The sequence below is a fragment of the Physella acuta genome, unplaced genomic scaffold (assembly GCF_028476545.2).
Source record: "Physella acuta isolate Inbredline_101_S28 unplaced genomic scaffold, ASM2847654v3 ptg000091l, whole genome shotgun sequence".
Classification (NCBI taxonomy): domain Eukaryota; kingdom Metazoa; phylum Mollusca; class Gastropoda; family Physidae; genus Physella; species Physella acuta.
This window is the reverse complement of record NW_026731611.1, coordinates 542,485-563,546: the sequence shown is the minus strand read 5'-3', so window position 1 is coordinate 563,546 and position 21,062 is coordinate 542,485. Positions and strand designations below refer to the sequence as shown.

General features: G+C 41.5%; 1 protein-coding gene across 3 annotated transcripts in view; it reads right to left on the bottom strand.

The window, feature by feature from the left end:
* Window positions 1-16,887, bottom strand: part of LOC131928602 (uncharacterized) — an 84,263-nt gene extending 67,376 nt beyond the window's left edge. The window contains exons 1-3 of one of the 3 annotated variants that reach the window (XM_059284674.1): window positions 16,774-16,887; window positions 7,352-7,854; window positions 4,318-4,503 (exon numbers count right to left, since the gene is read on the bottom strand). In XM_059284674.1, the coding sequence (XP_059140657.1) occupies window positions 4,318-4,503; window positions 7,352-7,756 (591 nt within the window). In that variant the 5' untranslated portion in view covers window positions 7,757-7,854; window positions 16,774-16,887. Of the gene's footprint in view, window positions 1-4,317; window positions 4,504-4,621; window positions 4,664-6,296; window positions 6,379-7,351; window positions 7,855-16,773 lie in introns of those variants that run through there. The other 2 variants (XM_059284687.1, XM_059284682.1) reach the window with 2 other exon arrangements.
* Window positions 16,888-21,062: the final 4,175 nt, after the last annotated feature.

The following is a 21,062-nucleotide window of genomic DNA, read 5'->3' as shown; positions in this document are numbered from 1 at the left end:
CTCGTATAATCAAGCTGGTATCAGCCAGCCGTTTGTTGTGAAACCATCGATTCGGCCTGTCTAAAGCACGTCCATAAAATCTAGTATAAAATCATGTCGGTAAATGTCCCCTCACAACACATTCAATGACGGGCTTCCATGTCTCCGCAACTCGAGGTAAACCGTCAACTGAAGGGAGCTAACTTTAAAAAAAAACAGTATATCTAGTTGTAATTGGGTGACGGAGTAGGAAAAAACACGAAATCATTATGGAATAATTAAGTTAATGAACTCTGAAAACATGTACTTGTACAGAAAGAACCCCCCCCCCCCCTCAGTACGTGATTTGCTAATGAAGTGTAGATAAAATGTTCATGTAGTTATCACCACCAGCTGTAAACTGTGTCGGCTTTGAGATAAATGTCTCTATAGTTGATGTACGTAACTATAAGATCTCTCATCCTCCACGTTAATGTACTAAAACTGACAATACTAGGGCCACTTACAGGTTAGTAATAAATCATAAGCTCTTTGTACGGCCTATATTATTTGCTTTGATAATGTTTATGAATCATGCACCACTGTTACGATCTATCGTCTACATAACTCATGTACACCTCGATGAAGAAGATAAATCAAGGAAAAAATAAACTTACTGAGTTGGCTAATCCGTCCACGGAACACAACTAGCAGCAAGTGTAGCTCCTAGGCCAGCCAGTGAAACTTATCCTGTAAGAAAAGCCCATGTCTTGTCACGGCAGCATTAACAGCACGCTGCTGCGAGATGATATCCGCCAGGGAGCGATAGTACATGAATGGATGGATTGTATAACAAGCTCGATCTTATGTCAAGTACGGTACAATGACGGACCACTGGTTGCATTTTTGTGGGGTGTGTGTCCCGCTGACTCCAGGTAACAGTGAGGGGCTCGCACGCTATTTCAGGTATGTATGTGCCCACTCGGCTAGGCCAGGTAAAGCGCTTAAGTAAACACCCAACGAAACAGTCCTTTAGGTGCTCCTAGTCCCACAAACAAGCAACGTGTTTAGTCATTTACAGACATTTTCATTTCCCCCAGCCCGTAGCTATTTCTACCTTACTGAGAATCGGCTGGACAATCTGATGTTAAAAATATTGTGAGGGGAGGGGGATGCAGGCCTAAAGCCCAAACTATTTTTTTTAAGTTGGCTGCCGCCACAAAGTCAACAGTCGACTGAAGTATCCCGCCGGCCGACATCCGCACCTTACCCACTCCATTACGGCGGTCTGGGGGAAACAAAGCCATTTGTTACTACAATTATCTGACTAATTATCACACGATGCGCAATCTCCCCGACTAGATCCCGTAGGTAGGGTATTGTTGCAGTTAGTTGCGTACAGAGAGAGATGGGATCTTTGGCTGGCGAGATCAACACGATATAAACACACAGCGAGAAAGTTACGCTACTTAAAATGTATCTCCTCATCTGTGCAGCACGTTTAATGCTAGCTTCAAAAGTCATTCACACAAAGAATGAATACATCTCATTATAAAGGTTTTGTGTTGAATGGACAGGGATTACTAAACACTGGCAAAAAACGGACTTTAAACACAGGTGCAAGATGGACAGTGTGACTAGCCAGTGGTAGACGATGGACAGTGTGATTAGCCAGTGGTAGACGATGGACAGTGTGATTAGCCAGTGGTAGACGATGGACAGTGTGATTAGCCAGTGGTAGATGGACAAGGTAACTAGCCAGTGGTAGACGATGGACAGTGTGACTAGCCAGTGGTAGATGGACAAGGTAACTAGCCAGTGGTAGACGATGGACAGTGTGACTAGCCAGTGGTAGACGATGGACAGTGTGACTAGCCAGTGGTAGACGATGGACAGTGTGATTAGCCAGTGGTAGATGGACAAGGTAACTAGCCAGTGGTAGACGATGGACAGTGTGATTAGCCAGTGGTAGATGGACAAGGTAACTAGCCAGTGGTAGACGATGGACAGTGTGACTAGCCAGTGGTAGACGATGGACAGTGTGACTAGCCAGTGGTAGACGATGGACAGTGTGACTAGCCAGTGGTAGACGATGGACAGTGTGACTAGCCAGTGGTAGACGATGGACAGTGTGACTAGCCAGTGGTAGACGATGGACAGTGTGACTAGCCAGTGGTAGATGGACAGTGTGACTAGCCAGTGGTAGATGGACAGTGTGACTAGCCAGTGGTAGATGGACAGTGTAACTAGCCAGTGGTAGACGATGGACAGTGTGACTAGCCAGTGGTAGATGAACAGTGTAACTAGCCAGTGGTAGATGGACAGTGTAACTAGCCAGTGGTAGATGGACAAGGTAACTAGCCAGTTGTAGATGGACAGTGTGACTAGCCATTGGTAGACGATGGACAGTGTAACTAGCCAGTGGTAGACGATGGACAGTGTGACTAGCCAGTGGTAGATGGACAGTGTAACTAGCCAATGGTAGACGATGGACAGTGTGACTAGCCAGTGTTAGATGGACAGTGTAACTAGCCAATGGTAGACGATGGACAGTGTGACTAGCCAGTGGTAGACGATGGACAGTGTAACTAGCCAGTGGCGTCCAGACGTGACCTTTAACCTTCTGATGGCTAGCCGGGGCCCCTGACAACCGTAACAAAACTGACATTTCCCGTCCAGCTATGACCTATTCAGATACAACAGGAACGTGTTTCTCTTACATTACGGCCTCCCCCTCCCTCACACCTGTCATAATCTCTACTAATTGAAGCCCCGTTTAACCGGTCAACAAGCCTACCTCGTTATACGAATATAATCACCTTGTTAAAAAAACAATGTTCACGCTGGACTGACATTTCCAGGCACGGTACATCACATTATCAGGACAGGAGACATGGCGATGGAGCGACAAGAAATACAAAAAATGAACCTTGAAAATACATCAGTTAGAAATACTGGTCTTGTTTATGCTTTTATTTTTAACATATGTTACCTGTTAGGTGACACTACAGTGTTTTCCTGGTTCCCGGCGTTTTATTTAAAGGTTAAGATACCCTAGGTTGTTTTTTTTATGTAGCCTGGTGTTAACACGTTTTTAAAAAGTTTGCAGGTTTCTTTTGTTTTTCTTTTCGTGTGCTTTTTATCCTCTAACATAGATCAGACTTGTGAGAAGTTTTAAAGAAATTATTATACTATTAACTGTTTCTTTGGAGGATTGCAGACACCCCCCCCCCCCCTCCACAACAATATTTAAAAAAAAAAAAATTTTATACAGAAAATATGCTCTTTAACTGGTGTCAGCCCGCCCTCCCAGAGAAAATACTTGTCTGAAAGAAACATGTATAACTCGTTTAGAGTATGTTTGGTCTTTATTCAACTAAAAGCATCACACAATCCTTACAATGTATGCATATGGATTTTTATAATGGAATTCTTAAAATCATATCTTAAAGGATAAGCCTTGAAATCTGACACCCCATTTCAAGTTACATTAAGAAAAAAAAATGTGTATTTGTCTAAAAGATCTATTCCAGCAAGCACAGCTAAACTTAGCTACTTGTGCTGCAGGATATATTGTTACACAGAAAGAAAGCAACCCACAACTTGCTGTTAGCCTCAATGATTCATTCAAGTAGGCAAGACTTTACTGAACCCTAGTTTTTATATTCCTATTTGCCACAATGATTCATTGGTATAAACATCACGTCATATTTATTTAGAGTAAAAGAAACCAGATACTAAAGTCTAATCCAAACAGCAACTAAATATGACACTTTAGCTCATTTATCATGTGACACAACCCACACCATCACAATACCTCACCTCACAATCACAATACCTCACCTCACAATCACAATACCTCACCTCACCATCACAATACCTCACCTCACCATCATAATACCTCACCTCACCACTGCTATACCTCCTCTCATCTCACCAATACCTCCTCTCTTGGATTTAGAAAGTAGCTTTACCATAGCTGTTTACAATATTCAGCACAGAATAAAATTGGACAAACAAGTCATATAGAAGTTTTCAGCATTTAACTACAAATAGAACAGGATGGGCTAGGCTTGACTGGGAAACTTTTTGGTCCCTTGTAAGAAGAATGAATTTATCTAGTTCTTTTTAACATCTAGTTGTTTATTTTCTAAAAGTTCTATTTAACTGTACATTTACCCTAAGATAATAAAGAAAGTGTAAACAATGCAAAATGTTTGAACCCAACTTCTGAATTATATATTTTATTTGGTGTTCACATTCCTTGCCTCCAACAAAAGCAAACTGCTATTAAGACCACACTGTTTTTGTTACATTTGTGAATCTATTTAAACTGTGAGAGAAGTAGAAGTGCCCTACCTCCAGTATGGTGTGTAGTAACTCCAGAACAGGGTTGAGGAACTCAGTTTTAAACCTGTCCACATCATCGCCGTAGTTGTTGTTGAGGACCTCCCACGCTTGTCTCACCACTGCTGGTGTTGCTCGCCCGTACAGGGCCCCTAACGTTGAAGACAACACCTCGTCAATGTCCTCCACTGTGTTGTCCTGGGGAGAAATCACAACCCATCAAACTTTATTTTCACATATTTTAAATATCTATAAATTTAAAAAAGTTTTTACCATTTTTACAAGGGTACACAGCTTAAATCAATTACAACTTTACACTTGAAAGCATCACTGGCCTTGACATCTGTTTTAATGTTCAGATTTGCACTTTGAAGCTGTGCAGTTTTAAGATCAATACTTGTAGGCCCAACTTTAACATATAACCAAGGTCTTGCTTTGAACTGTATCTCACCAAATGTTCTGTGTCCATTACGCCTACAGCTTATGGTAACATGTGGCTCAAATATCCAGCTACATGGTATTCATTTCTCTGAGCTATTGAGTCACTAGTTTTGTAACAGATGCTAAAAAATTATTAGGTCAACTGTAATTTAAATACCATAGGGGGTGGGAAAACAATGCAGAACAAAAACATCTAATCAAAGTAGGCCTATTACAAGAAAAATTACAATAGTTCTAAATTGACTTAGAGAAAAAAAAATGGTACTTTTCTTTTACACCTGAAATAGAGATGATTCTTGTCCTTAATTATTAATTAGTGTTTTTTTTATCACTAATTTAATGTAAGTTTGTTGTTTTCTTTTTTGTTGGATTAGATTAGACATAAATTGTGTTGATCTCTAGATCTAGCTAGATTCTAGAATTATTATAAATATTTAGATCTAATGTAAATTTTTACTCCCGCAAATACTCAGATAAATATTTAAAATGTTTCATCTAAAATTCTAAATTAGATCTAGATTATACTATAGAATATAGATTCTATAGGCAGTGGCGTAGCGAGGTCGCGTGTCACTCAGTGCGGCACTTAATGGTGTCACCCCCCAGAGGCGTAGCGACCCTTCCCGGGGACAAACTTTCAAGTTTTTGATTTGCACCTTTCTCCTCAAACTTTCAATTTGCACCCCCCTCAAGTTTTCGATTTGCACCCTCCCCCCCCCCTCAAACTTTTGATTTGCACCCCCCCCTCAAGTTTTTCTCTATATATTTTGCTATTTTTTGCCTTAGTGTCACCCCCCTAAATGGTGTCACCCGGTGCGGTCCGCACCCCCGCCCCCCCCCCCCCTCGCTACGCCCCTGTCTATACTCAGAGTCTATAGGCCTATCTAATTTAAATTTAGATTTACAGTTAATTTTGGAGTGTATAAAATAGCCGAATTAAATAGATCTAATACTAATAGAATAGATATCTAGTAGATCTAGATTCTAGATCTAATAATAGTCACATTCTAGATTCTAATTCTAGATCTAGACTAGATAATAGATTAATAGATGATCTATTCTATGCCTCTTAGACTAGAGTCTTAGAGTACTCTTAGACTAGTCTTAGACACTACAGATTTTTTAAAATTTTGTGGTAATAAATCAAAATCTATCTAGATCTAGATTCTAGATCTAGATATCTAGATCTAGATCTAGATCTAGTACAGTACAGTTTATTAGGAAAAAATAACTAGATTCTTTATCTAGATCTAGATATATCTAATAATATAGATCTAGATTCTAGATCTAGATCTACAAACTACAAATACTACAATCACATCCAGAATTCTAGATTAGTTAGAAACTAGCAACTACGCATGAAAACAAGTAGGCTAACAACGTGGAGTAACGGTGGGGTTGTTCGTCTGCTGCTCACCACAATATTATGAATTTAAATACTCATTATATGCAAACAACTTTGCTTTATAAAATAACCCAATGAGTTAACTTTTAACAATGACATAGACTTTGTTTGATCAACGTCAGTCTCTCCGTAAATAATAATCTACCTTTTGCATAGTGAATTCGTATTATTCCAAAGATTTCGTCTGCAAGAAAACAAACCCCAACCACCAACGTGCCGCCATCAACACACATTCATGGAAAAGCCTACGTGAAGGCCATGGGTATTGATTTACAACACCAGTTTTAAAATGGCTTGCTTTTAGAATATTTAATAAAGTGGTGTTTTGATGTATTTAAATGTTAAAACCTATTAGTATTTTTATAATGTTTTATGAATGATGATAACATAGAATCATTTTATACAGCTACCGACCATGCTGACACCCCTTCCAATAATGAATATTAGGAAATACCTTTGTTCGTGTTTCTATTTTTACACACTCACGTGATGAATGTGGGTGATTCTCACTCAGGGGACATAATACTGTAAACAACGTTTATTTATATCTATGAGGATTTGTGACTCCCCTTGTTATAGGGCAATCTGTTTTAATTCTTGCTGAGGGATAATATTTTTTTCCCTTTTCGAATTATTTAATCTGTCATTTAAGTCAAAATAAAGTTACACTGTAATTTAAAATTGAAGCTATAGTTGTAGCTTTTTTTCAGGATTATTTTTTGTATCTAATATTCGTGTTGACTTTTCTATATGGAATTCTATATGGAAGGGTTGTAATATTTTATTGTATGTGTTGTATGTATGATGGGAGATGACCTATTCGCAGGACAAGCAGCAGTGGCGTAACGAGGTCGGGTGTCACCCGGTGCGGCACTTAATTGTGTCACCCCCCCCCCCCCCCCAGAGGCGCAGCGACCCTTCCCGGCGCCTGGGGACAAACTTACAATTTTCTATTTGCACTCCCCCCCCCCCCCTCAAACTTTCGATTTGCACCCCCACCCCATCGAACTCTTGATTTGCTCCCCCTCCCTCAAACTTTCGATTTGCACCCACCCCCTCAAATCAAACTTTCAATTTGTTTTTCCAACCCATTTTGGCGCCCCCCCCCCCTAAGGTCGGCGCCCGGGGACATATGTCCCCCCCCCCCCCGCCCCTCGCTACGCCTCTGCTAGCTGTACAAAAGTTGTACTTTTTTTTTACCTCAGATGTTGACTTCCGGTCCGTGTCAGTTTCCGATGGCGTTAAAACTATGATAGTCTCGTCTGCTTCATTCAGTAACGACAACTCAGGCTGCGAGGACAAATCCGTGACAATGACATCTATACAGGAAGTAGCCATGGAGGGAGGGGGTGCTGGTGGTGGTAGCGGCGGGGCGGTTTTCTTTTGTGGTGACCGGAAGTAGCCAAGCACAGTGTCGGACAGAAGACTGGCCACGTTGCGTACAAGAAGTTCAAACCCCCCAACCGACCCCTGCGTCGCCGTCTGCTCTCCTTGACCTTCATGACCTTCGTCTTCTTCCATCGGCTGGTCTTCTGTGCTGCCGCCCTCGTCGCTGCCTCCACTGCTGGTCATGACAGAGGTCCCACATCTTGTCCAGAGTGGCATCCTCGCTCACATGCGGTCAGTGCACTCGTTCATCAAAGCACACATTCCTTCACACGAAACTCCGATGTTTAGACTGATGATTCTCCTTAACTAAGCACCTGTAGTGGACAAAAGAAAAAACTCTAAATACATCGTGCGTCATGTCAACTGAATACATTATTCATGATACAACGCCGGTCACTATTAATTGAAATACCGCCCTAGCCATCGGCATACTAGTGATAACCAGAAGGTCACGAGTTCGGTTCCTGCGTCCGTCCGTATGACTGACACCCTATCTGAATCATCCTTCCTAGTTTTCTTAAGTGCTTAACTCTATTTGTGAAACGTAAAGCCGGCTGCCATAACGCTGACCACACTATACCTTCATATACAAAGCAACAGAAGAATGATGTCTGTCGTATGACTGAATAGCCAGGTGTAGCAAGGTATGTTAAGGACTAAGGTGCTTACTACTTCCATTTAGGCGTCCAGAATGTCCCAAAACATATAGAGTGTCACTCTCACATACAGCGTTTTATTAAATCTAGTCAAACCGTTAAAAAAATCAGGAATACGATTGTGTATGTGTTGGCTGGTACCAAATTGTTGATTCTTAAGTAAGCATGTTGGCTTGTACTATATTGTTTATTTTTAAGTGAAATGGTAACTTGGGTGCTTATTAAAGGGGCTAAGGTGACTAGGACTAGTTACAGAAACCCAAGGGGTTAATCTAAGATATTGGGGATGAGCAGGCCAGGGGAAATCTAAAATTTAATTAAAGGTTATCGGCTCACTCTGGTCGTTAAGGGCTGCGAGCTCTATGCAGGTGCATGAGTGGCACGTAATGCTGGGAAGACACCCGCGGTGATTTATGTCTAAAGTTGAGTTTGGGCATGCCGCTGGACGTCCCGGTAGAATCATTACTCAGGATCTCTGTTGTGGTCAGTTGTCAGGTGTGAAACGCGGCGGGAGTACCGCGTGGTCGTACGTTAGCTCGAGCGGTGTATGACACGATCGTTAGCCCTGAGACAATGTGAAGATCTATAGCGGTCAATTATCAGGTGTGCAACGCATGGGTGCATAGTGACCGGTGTTATCATGAACGTCGAGAGATGGTACGGAGCCCAACTCGGGTTCTATAGCTCTAGGGAGATGATAAGGGGGGTGAGACTAACCTATATATGAGGAAGGGCGACTATGTTGAGGTCTCTTTTCTCTGACAGACACATAGGCTAGACACCATGGTCTAGGCCTGGGATGGTGGCAGCCTTATGGCTGGCCACTAAGGCTGGCTTATTGGCCCAGCCGATGTTTTGTTGCTGTACATATGTGTTTCGTTCCAGATATTTACATGTGTGACCTGATGTTTATACATGTGGCCAATGTTGTACCAGTGGCCAAACGTTTGCCGTGTAGATATGTTCTTCGTTCCAGTGGCCATTATCTTTGGGGCCCGATGTTTGTACCAGTGGCCAAATGTTTTATTCAGGGGCTGGAAATCTTCCTGCCGCTTGAGTGTCAAGCTAGATTGTTGTGAGTACTGATGAGTATTCATAGAAGGATCCAAACCGTGTTTGCTTAGTGGAATCAGAACTAGTGATGATAACATTTTCCCGTGTGATTCTGGGATTACATAACAGTGCAAGTAGTAAAGTTAGAACTAGAGACGATGACATTTACGTTTTTGATTTTGAGATTACATAGCAGTACAAGTGAAATTAAGACTAGAAAGAATAACTTTGACAAGTGTGATTCTGAGATTACATAAGCAGTGCAAGTATTTAAGTTAGGACTAGAGGATATGACATCAGAGGCGTAGCGACCCTTCCCGGCGCCCGGGGACATACTTTCAATTTGGCGCCCCCCTCGGGAGCAAATTTTCGATTTGCACCCCCCCTCGAACTTTTCATTTGCACCCCCCCCCCCTCAAACTTTCAATTTGGCGCCCCCCCTAAGGTCGGCGCCCGGGGACATATGTCCCCCCCCGCCCCCCCCTCGCTACGCCTCTGTATGACATGTGTGAATTCTGAGTTGTGTAAATGTAGATTTGCTATTCACACTTATATATGTGTTTTCTATGAATTAATGTCAGTTACCACGGTGACTAATTCTGCATTGAAATGTAAGTTTGATTATTTTTGTCTTTTTGACTTGTATTAGAAATTCAAGTGATGTTTTCTTGAATATAAAAGACTGGCCAGGCCTTATTTGTATTGTGTCTTTGCTTTTAACATATAAACCTTTGTGACGTCAAACAAAGATAAATAAATGCATATTATGTGTGTTTACTATGTTTTATTTTTAGTTTAATATTGGTGTTGTATAGATGTAAATTAGTTTCGCTCAGGTCTTATTAGACCCCTTTGTCACCACGCAAAGGTGCACGGATGAGTGAATAAGATCACCTCTTCGGTTTAAAACCCCCTAACATATGTATCACCTGAAGCCAAATGTTGTACACATTAAGAAGTTAACCCTAACACGAATGTAGGGTGGACGTGTTAGGCTCCTCCACACATTCCTGTGGGATTAGACTAAAACAGTTGTAACTGCAACAGTGATGGGGGACAACTTTGACTCATCCCAGGGTGGATCTAGGGGTAACACGGGGCAACACATCCCCCGCCAGTGGCGTAGGCGGGGGGGGGGGTGTTAGGGGGGTCATAACCCCCCCCCCCCCATAGACCTCTCGGTATATATATATAAAAAGTATGAGGGGGGTGCAAATCGAAAGTTTGAGGGAGGGGGGGGGGGTGAAAATCGAGAGTTTAAGGGTGGGGGGTGCAAATCGAAAGTTTGAGGGGGGGTGCAAATCGAAAGTTTGAGGGGGGTGCAAATCGAAAGCTTGAGGGTGGGGGGTGCAAATCGAAAGTTTGTCCCCGGGTAAAAATTGGACCCCCCCCCCTTGAGATGATCCTGGCTACACCACTGTCCCCCGCCCCACCCCACAGCATATACACTGTCACCACTAATCAAGGGCCGATAAATAAATCAAATCCCTTTAATAATAGCTGAAACGTTGTAAAGGCCACTTAGTGTCTAGATTCGGGAGTTATCTAACCTGGGGTTATCAGAGGCGTGTGTACAAAAGGGTGGTGGCTCCTGATAAAAGATCGACAAATTGTTTAGTTCACTAGATAGGGCGGTACTGACTCTGGCATTTGATGCAGTGACCCGCTCATCTTTTGGCTAATAAATCGGTTTTAGATAAATGTTCGTGTCCAAAACAGCAACATTATATGGCACATTATCTATCAGTTACATGAAACATCATATTAGCTACACATTATATGGCCACTATCTATCAAAGTTAAACATCATATTAGCTACACATTATATGGTACACTATCTATCAAAGTTAAACATCATATTAGCTACACATTATATGGTACACTATCTATCAAAGTTAAACATCATATTAGCTACACATTATATGGTACACTATCTATCAAAGTTAAACATCATATTAGCTAGATGTTCTAGTCACAAAAAACTTAGGTCCACCACACACACCGTCAATAGTTAATTTAAACACAATCACATGCAGAACAAGGAAGTCAAAACTTTAAAAAGTATAACAAGACATCAGAAAATAAAGAAAACATTTTTTTTCTTAATAATCTTTATATTTTTCAGTCATATTGAATACCATGAGGGAATATGGGCTGCCCGTATAAAGGGATAGTCCATATTTAACTAATTTAGCAAAGGTGTAATGTCACTCTGTGACCATTCTCCCTTTGTCCTCGCCAAGATTTGCCCCTTGATTTAGGATCCACCCCCTCTGTGAAATCATTTTTAAAGGTAACTCCCCCCCCCCCCCCACCACCATCACACACCTTTTACACATACCCAAGGTAATACCCCCAAACAAGGTAATTACATTATTTATACATTTGTTTATGAATTCTCGCTAACGTATTTTGTATTTCGATTTATTTTCTAATCGTTTTTTTTTCCTTTCCAAAAATAAACACATAGCTTCTAACACACCGAATTAGACGAGAGTTTACACAAACAGTTCATGCGAAAATTTGTTAAGCAGAAGGCAGTTACAAGTCTGCTTGTCTGTCCCCTACATAATTACCTCCCTGTTTTCGCATTAGCCTCCCCTCACTGCAATATTGCCCTTAAGCTCAACCTTCCAACATTAAAAAAAAAACTCGTCTTAACACTGAATTAATCTGTTGATGGAGTGTGTGGGATCCATTAATGTGTTGTTGGGGTGTGTGTGGTTCCATTTATGTGTTGTTTGAGTGTGTGAGGGGTCAATTAATGTGTTGGGGTGTGTGGGGGTCCATTAATGGGTTGTTTGAGTGTGTCTGGGGTCCATTATTGAGTTTGTTTGAGTGTGTGTGGGGTCCATTAATGAGTTGTTGGGGTGTGTGGGGTCAATTAATGTGTTGTTTGAGTGTGTGGGGTAAATTAATGTGTTGTTTGAGTGTGTGTGGGGTCCATTAGTGTGTTGTTGGGGTGTGTGGGGTCCATTAGTTTGTTGTTGGGGTGTGTGTGTGGGGTCAATGAATGTGTTGTTTGAGTGTGTGGGTAAGGTCAGTATGGGGGTGGCCTGGATGCGATTGCAGTAAATCGAAAAGCGACCTATAACCGCATCTACATTTCGTTAAAGGCAAGTATCGCAGTTAATCCTTTAATCCTCTAGAACTTGGTAAATTTATTTACACTGTCAACGGTACAGGTGTGGAGAGGGAAAAAATTGATGTCTTAAACCTACTCTCAGGGAACTGATTCCTTTGATGACATTTTTAAAATGTTCAAAGCTTTGGCCTAGTGCCAACACCACTTGACGAGTCACGTGACCTCAGCAACCCACCTGGACTAACTGTGTTGTTACAGCTACAATGGGGAAACTGGTTAAACATTTGTCATGTTTTGTTGTGCAATATTTGTCATGTTCTGTTGTGCAATGTTTGTCATGTATATGGGGTCATACATCATGTAACAGCACATTACTGAAATGTGTATGAGATCACGTGACGAGATCGTTGTTTCAAAACATGAGAATCTCGTCCTGCCGGTACAACTCATGACAAGGGAGGTAAGTGGGAGATGAGGGGCAGTCACTCTTAGCCCTTAGGTAAAGTCTTTATTTATTTGGGGAAGGGAAGATAATCAACTAGGGTGGAAAGTTCCGCAGTGACGTCACCTGTGTTTACACAACAGTGTGGTCAAGTGAAAGAGTCCAAAGTTCAGATGGTTAAAAGTAAATGAGACTACCTGATTTAGCTAATTCACCAAACAACTCTTTTGTGTACGAAAAAATATATTGAATTGGCATCGTTCCAAAATTATTTAAAATATACCTTAGTTTGTTGTCATCAAATTTCTTTCTAATGTTGGAGATTTTCTTCAACGCAATTAAGTATTACGTGTCAACCTGTCATGCCAGCTTTTCTTTTTGGATTTGCTTCCATAGCCCTTGTCCAACTAACAACACACTACAAAAACAAACTAGATAAATTACGTTGCGGTGTTACCCGGTCCGGTCCGCACTCCCCACCCCCGCCTTGTGACGCCACTACGTCTAACCAAAAGCTAACTAGCATTCGGCTAGGTGTACCAAAAGCTACAAGCGACTGTTGCTGCTTGACGTCAGCACGGAGTGTAAATAACACGTTCGTCAGACTGGAGACTTAAAATAAAGATGGCCGACTAGTGCACACGAGACAACGAGATAACTCGTCACGGTCTGATGGTTAAACAATGGCTAAACTCGCAGCTTCGGATCAACTTTAGCTTCACTCGATTCATGGTGGAGGGTTTAACTTTGCTAGTAGCGTACATCTGATTGGGGGGGGGGGGGGGGGGGACTTTGCTAGTAGCTTATATCCGATGAAGGGTTTAACTTTGCTTGTAGCTTACATCTGATGGGGAGGGTTAACCTTGCTAGTAGCTTAGGGGTCGTCCATAAATGACGTCACACTCGTACGGGGAGTCGGTAATTTTATGACGGTGTGTGTTGAGGGGGAGGGGTGTTTAGATGGTGTGATGTCACACAAAAAGGAAATGTTAGAAAACGAGTTTTAGTCGTTATTTCGCGTTTTAGAAAACGCTTTTAATAAATTGAAATATGAATAGATCAAAATACTCTATGTTGACAGGGTTCTGACAAGATTTTGGAAAAATATTGATGTTTTAATTAAGAAAAATTCAATAGCAATTATGAGGGAGGTTGTAGGCTGAGGTGTGACATCATTTTCGGGGGGGGGGGGTCTGGCTTTTTGTAACGACGTGTGACGGAGGTGAGGGGGGGGGGGGGTAAAAATCGTCAAAAAAAGCGTGACGTCATTTAGGGATGACCCCCTTACATCTGATGGAGGGTTTAACTTCACCCACCTCATCCAACAAAACGAGAGAAACTGCGTCTAGTCTACGTCCGGCCACTATTTCAATCTACGTTTTTTTAGCACGGAGTGTACCCAGCGACACCTAGAGGCAAACAGCCATGTTTGACCCGGGTCTACTGGCTGCTAATTGTTAAGTCAAGATTTAAACGGTGACAATTCTAGTAAGAAACAGTTAAGTGCGATGAGTGGGGGGGGGGGGGGCTCTTCTTTTAGCTAATTAACAAACCTGGTAGTTGTACAAACATGGACAAATTATACCCATGCTCAGCTCAACATCGATAAATAATCACTGACTCTTGCTCTAGGCCTATCCCTATCCCTGTTACGGGCATTAAAACTAAAACAAGATTCGATACTGCCCTACTGTCCTTCCTAAACGACATGCAACGGTAAATGTAAACAAACAAGTTAATTAAAAAAGTCTAGTGACATTTGTGCGCAATTTCCTTATGTTATCTAAAAATAGCTCTGACGTATAATGTTGGGGTGCGTTCAAGCTAGAAGAACAATCGGTTTGTAGGTGTTTATGTAATTTTAAAATTTGTGACCGAACGAGAGAATATTTTTGAAAACTTTCTTCGGCAATATTGTTCTAAATTATGACAGGAATCGATTGGTACATGTTTCAAGTCGCTAAGTGGTCTGGTTGCCGAGATATGGGCCAAAAACTGCTTTTTTTCGAGATTTTTTGGCTTTTCTGGGAAATCCATGAAAGAAACCCGGAATTTTTATGGCCTTGTTCATCCTCGTAACTTGCTTAACATAATTGCTTTTGGAACTAGTCATCGATATTGCTTCGTTGAGGAGGAGATACGACTTAAAGCTGCGGACACACATTCATCCATCCATCCATCCATCCAGAAATGACGGGTTAATAAACGCAATTCTCCAGAATGGAAATTGCGCTAAAAAATATTGCATTTGACAGAAAGTTTCCATTAGTTTCCTCAGTAATACACGGGGTTTAAATTTGGCCCCGAAGCAGCATCCCTTGTTGCTACACACACATTCCCCCCCCCCCCCCCCCCCCACACACACACAGAGTTGGACTGTTGAAAATATTGATTACCAGTTCAGCATGAAAATGCCGTATTACGATTCTTCGTGTGGCCAGCGTGTGTGCTATAGATAGACTTCTGGTGCTAGACAGAGACAGACGGTGCTCAGTCACAGGCGGTGCTATACACACAGAAATCAAATCAACCAGCGGATCTATCAACCAGACCGTGGACACACTACAGGCTTCAAAGCTGAGGCCAATCTGTGTAACCATGGCAACGTCAACATAAATAAAACCGGGGCTTTATATACTAGAGGAGCACCAGCAACACTTTGTTTCACACGCGCCCTTTAATCTAATCTTAATGAATAATTAATCCGATAAGACGCCCTGTGAACTTTGTACTAAGCCCAGCCTAAGATTTGTGTGGCCAGTCAAGGCTTGATGCCTCAACATACACAATAAAACGGTAAGAAAAGTCAAGGCTTGATGCCGCATACAACATACACAATAAAACGGTAAGAAAAGTAAAGGCTGATGCCTCAATACACAAAATAAAAAGGTAAGAAAAATCAAGGCTTGATGCCTCAACACACACAATAAAATGGTAAGAAAAGTAAAAAAAAATTAAAGTAGTGTAGCGGGGAGTGGGTTTTTTGTAAGCATAGGCTATAGAAATATTTCTAGCTAGAAAACACGGTCAGCGCTATCGTAATGATGGTTTATGGAACTTTGTGTCTAGGAATCTCACGGGAGAAACGTCCCTTATTTTATACCGGATGATTAAAGTATCGTAAATTGTTACTTTATCCTCCAGCCTCCTGCCACTAAAATAGTAAGGATAGTGGATTAAAATAACGTGTTCCATTTTTTAAAACCAAAACACGAATGCCTGGTAGGTGTGGTCTGCTACGTAAAATCTTAACAGGTAGCCTACTTGTAGGGTGTATGAAATATTTCTACTACATTAATTAGGCGGAGTAGGTTGTCGAATGAGAAAGTTGTGACGTTGTTGATATAACGAATAGATAAAGAATCAGAAAGATCATTCGGACACACATCAAGTAGAGTAGATACACACCAAGTAGACATGCATCAAGTAGACGTACATCAACAAGTAGAGACAAAAATAGAAACATTATCAAGTAGAGATTATAAACGACACAACAAGTAGGCCAGAAAATAATAACATCTCAGCTGATCAATCTAGGCCTATAGATGTATCGATACCACTAAAAATACGATTATTGAACTATCCTGTATAGGTACCACTAAAACAATGCGATTATTGAACTATCCTGTATACCACCAAAACAATGCGATTATTGAACTATCGATTAGCCTGATTTCAGTTAACCAACTACAGAAGAAAGTATAGATGATCTGTGGGGAGTGTAGATTTCTTGTCTACTGGCACAACTTCAATCGCCCAGACTCCCACCGCTACAGTCACACTGCTGGGCTGATAAACAACAATAGTTGAAATATACGCATGCTAGGCCGATACACAGACAACAATAGTTGAAATAGACGCATTCTAGACTGATACACAGACAACAATAGTTGAAATAGACGCATGCTAGGCTGATACACAGACAATAATAGTTGAAATAGACGCGTTCTAGGCCGATACACAAACAATAGTAGTTGAAATAGACGCATTCCTTTACCTGCATAAGGCGACATGCGTACGTCTGAAGTACAATCCGATACACACGCTGCACGCTATGAATGAAATAGACAGCCCTTGTTGTGATCACCACAAACACATGTGTCGACCTCCCGCACGGCGGGGTCAGGCAGGTTTGGTACCGTGACGACACGACCAGCAGACGTGAGCGCTTTAGCCCCATCTCGTCGCTGGCGGGGCGACACACTGGCACGGTGCTCAGTGAACCGTTCACATTTCAACAGGTGAAGGCGGGTCGGAGGTCGAAGGTTAAGACGACATGGGATGAGACGAGACTGGAGGGGGGGGGGGGGGACAGATTCCTGGTGTATGGTAACAGCCCAGCCAGCAAATGACATCCGTAAGAACACGACTGGGTGTGTAAAATGTTAAGTTTTGTTAGAATAATGGGACTGCCCAACATACGTTACATGTAGTATACATGGGGGTGGAGGACAGCATTACATGATTTAAGACGTTGTATTGACTAGATCAATTTGCTTATTAACCCCTTTATCGTATACAAACACCATATTTTGTTGTAACAATTGCTGATAGAGCTAATACACCTACATTTTGAGTCTACCTGCTTAGTTTAGCATCAAGCTGTTTCGACCTCTTTCAAGTTTGTTATTTTTAAAAACAACACATTTCAATTTAAAAAGTTGAACCCGTACTACACCAATACCAACATGCAAGCAACCTGTCTTTTGTCCAATAAAAAAGATATTCACACATCTACCCCTCCAGACCCCCTCCCCCCCCCCCACACCCACACACCCACATTGCAAATGCTCATCAGACGCCAATGACACATACAAACTCCCATTCTGTAGATGAGCACTAAAGTTATTAGCCTGCTCACTTGGCAGGGTTTCACATCAGATTAGAGTTTAAACCTTTTTTACGCGCATCTATTTTCGTCACGATGCGAAATGTAGGCTAATTGCAAAAAATCCCTTTTTGTTTCAACTCTTCATTTTCCATAAATAACTGCAGATAGGCGAGGGTATACCAGAAGACAGACTAGGGTGTTTACCTGATGGTGTTACCCGTCTATATACCAGAAGATACACTAGGGTGTTTTCCTAATGGTGTTACCCGTCTATATACCAGAAGATAGACTAGGGTGTTTTCCTAATGGTGTTAGCCGTCTATATACCAGAAGATAGACTAGGGTGTTTTCCTAATGGTGTTACCCGTCTATATACCAGAAGATAGACTAGGGTGTTTTCCTAATGGTGTTGATACCCTTTGCCATAGTTAGAGTCCACAGAATGACGCTGATAAACTAAAACAAGTTAATTAAAAAGTCTAGTGACATTTAAACGCAATTTCCTTATGTTATCTAAAAATAGCTCTATCGTAGCGTAAATCAAGAGCAGGGTTAGTAAAACCATTGGTTAGTTATTAAAACGTTTTTTATTAATTTTTTTTTCAGTATTTTACATGTTTTATTTACAATAGAGTTACATGACTAAAAACCATTGCGCGCCTACTGAACGTGATGACGCAGCCATTGAACGTGATGGCGCAGCTATTGAACGTGATGACGCGTGTGGTGTGGTTGGATAAATATGCCTACTAATTCGGTCCAAATTTTAATTAATTCAAAAAAAAATTTTGTGACCGAACGAAAGGATATTTTTGAAAACTTTCTTCGGCAATATTGTTCTAAATTATGGCAGGAATCGATTGGTACATGTTTCAAGTCGCTAAGTGGTCTGGTTGCCGAGATATGGGCCAAAAACTGTTTTTTTTTTGAGGTTTTTTGGCTTTTCTAGGAAATCCATGAAAGAAACCCATAATTTCTATGGCCTATGTTCATCCTCGTAACTTTCTTAACATAATTGCTTTTGGAACTAGTCATCGATATTGCTTCGTTGAGGAGGAGACACGACTTAAAGCTGCGGACACACATCCATCCATTCATACATCCAGAAATGACGGGTTAATAAACGCAATTCTCCAGAATGGAAATTGCGCTAAAAAAATGGCGAGTCTAGATCGTGAACAACCAACTCCGTCATGTCAGTAGTTTGTGTCAAGGCTTTTGCTTTAAAATATAAAGATCCAAGGTCACCACAACAAGACGTTAACCCAAGGTCACCATAACAAGACGTTAACCCAAGGCCACCATAACAAGACGTTAACCCAAGGTCACCATAACAAAACGGTAACCCAAGGTCACCATAACAAGACGTTAACCCAAGGTCACCATAACAAAACGGTAACCCAAGGTCACCATAACAAAACGGTAACCCAAGGTCACCATAGCAAGACGTTAACCCAAGGTCACCATAACAAAACGGTAACCCAAGGTCACCATAACAAGACGTTAACCCCAGGTCACTACACTAAAGACGTTAAACCCAAGGTCACCACACCAAAGACGTAAAACCCAAGGTCACCACACCAAGACCAGCAGTCGTAAGGCCCAGACAAATTGAGTCAAACACGACAGATCATCACGTACGTCACCAAAACGTGCCCAAACATGACGTACGTCATCAAAACGTGCCCAACCATCACGTACGTGACCAACGCTCCAAGCGTGAACAACTATTGACTTGTGTTGGTCATCAGGAGCTCCCTGACCACAGGGGAAGTTGTGGTCAAGGCATGACGTCATCAACCGAGGAAAAAACTGGCAACTGTCAACAATAACCGCACATTCACAGGTGATCAACAGATGGTGATACAGGTGGTGACTAGATGGTGACGCAAGCAATCACCACAAGGTGACACACGCCATCACCACATACTGACACGGGTATTCAACACATGCTCATACATACGATGATTGGGGAAACGATTCCAAATAATTGCCCAAACAATTTCCCAAACAATTGCCTAAACTATTGCCCAAACAATTGCCCAAACAATTGCCCAAACAACTGCCCAAACAATTGCACAAGCAATTGCCCAAACAATTGCCAAACAATTGCACAAACAATTGCCCAAACATAGTATAAATGAAAACAAAGTGGTTTCTAAAGAATCATCCATGGTACTGATGACTTATGGCACGGCGTGGCCTAAGCAGTAGCGCGCTGTGCTGCTAACCGAAAAGTCTTGAATCCGGGTCCAAGTCAGACGAACGTCCCCATGTCCAACCAGTTCCGATAGGTACTTAACTCTTCGGGAAAGTAAAGGCTGCATACCACACCTTCCCTTCAAATGCCAAGGTCAAAAAACATATGAACTCTACTTCATCTGCCCAATGGATCGCAAGGTCTAAAGAGGATTCCTTACATTTTATTTTATAATGAATTAAATTATCCCACAGAGTACTTACCACTTAAATTATCACCCATAGTACTGATGACTTAAATTATCACCCATAATACTGATGACTTAAATTATCACCCATAGTACTGATGACTTAAATTATCACCCATAGTACTGATGACTTAAATTATCACCCATAATACTGATGACTTAAATTATTACCCATAGTACTGATGACTTAAATTATCACCCATAATACTGATGACTTAAATTATCACCCATAGTACTGATGACTTAAATTATCACCCATAATACTGATGACTTAAATTATTACCCATAGTACTGATGACTTAAATTATCACCCATAATACTGATGACTTAAATTATTACCCATAGTACTGATGACTTAATTTATCAATCAATAGCCCGCCAATATTTTGTAATTTTTCTGTGTGAAAGGAAAGTAGTTTTTGTCAACATTCAATCATACAGAATAACTCTAGTTCAAAAATCAATCCTACAACACTTACAAAAGTTACTAGAGAGAATGTCTATTCTAATGGAAGAAATGCCAATAAACAAACGTACATTACCATCTTCAGTGTTCAAACATAAATCACGTGATCTTGACAGCTTTAATTAACTGCATTAATTAAACAACACATTAAGCGTAATGAATCCACCTTACACTGTAATGTAACGACTCAGGATATGATGGCCAAACAACCTCTGACCCTTCAACTTGTTTATTTCCTCTCGACACGACGGTTGTATGCACTGACCTTGAACTTCCAACTGCGAGACGTTAGGGGCAGGAAAACGATTTTTCTCGTATCGATTATGAGCTGAAGCGTCTTAACGACAAGCGGGCTGTGAGATGCGCCCCTCACCCCCCCCCCCCTAACCCCCCCCCCCCCCATGCTTATGATGGCCATAAACCAATTTTCTTACTGTGGCTACATGTCTCGGCAGAGTTCACCGGAACTTGTTGTGGGGTCAAAGGTCATCGTTCCTAATGGTATTTTTATGCTCGGACTAAGTTTGTTGACCCAAGCTCGT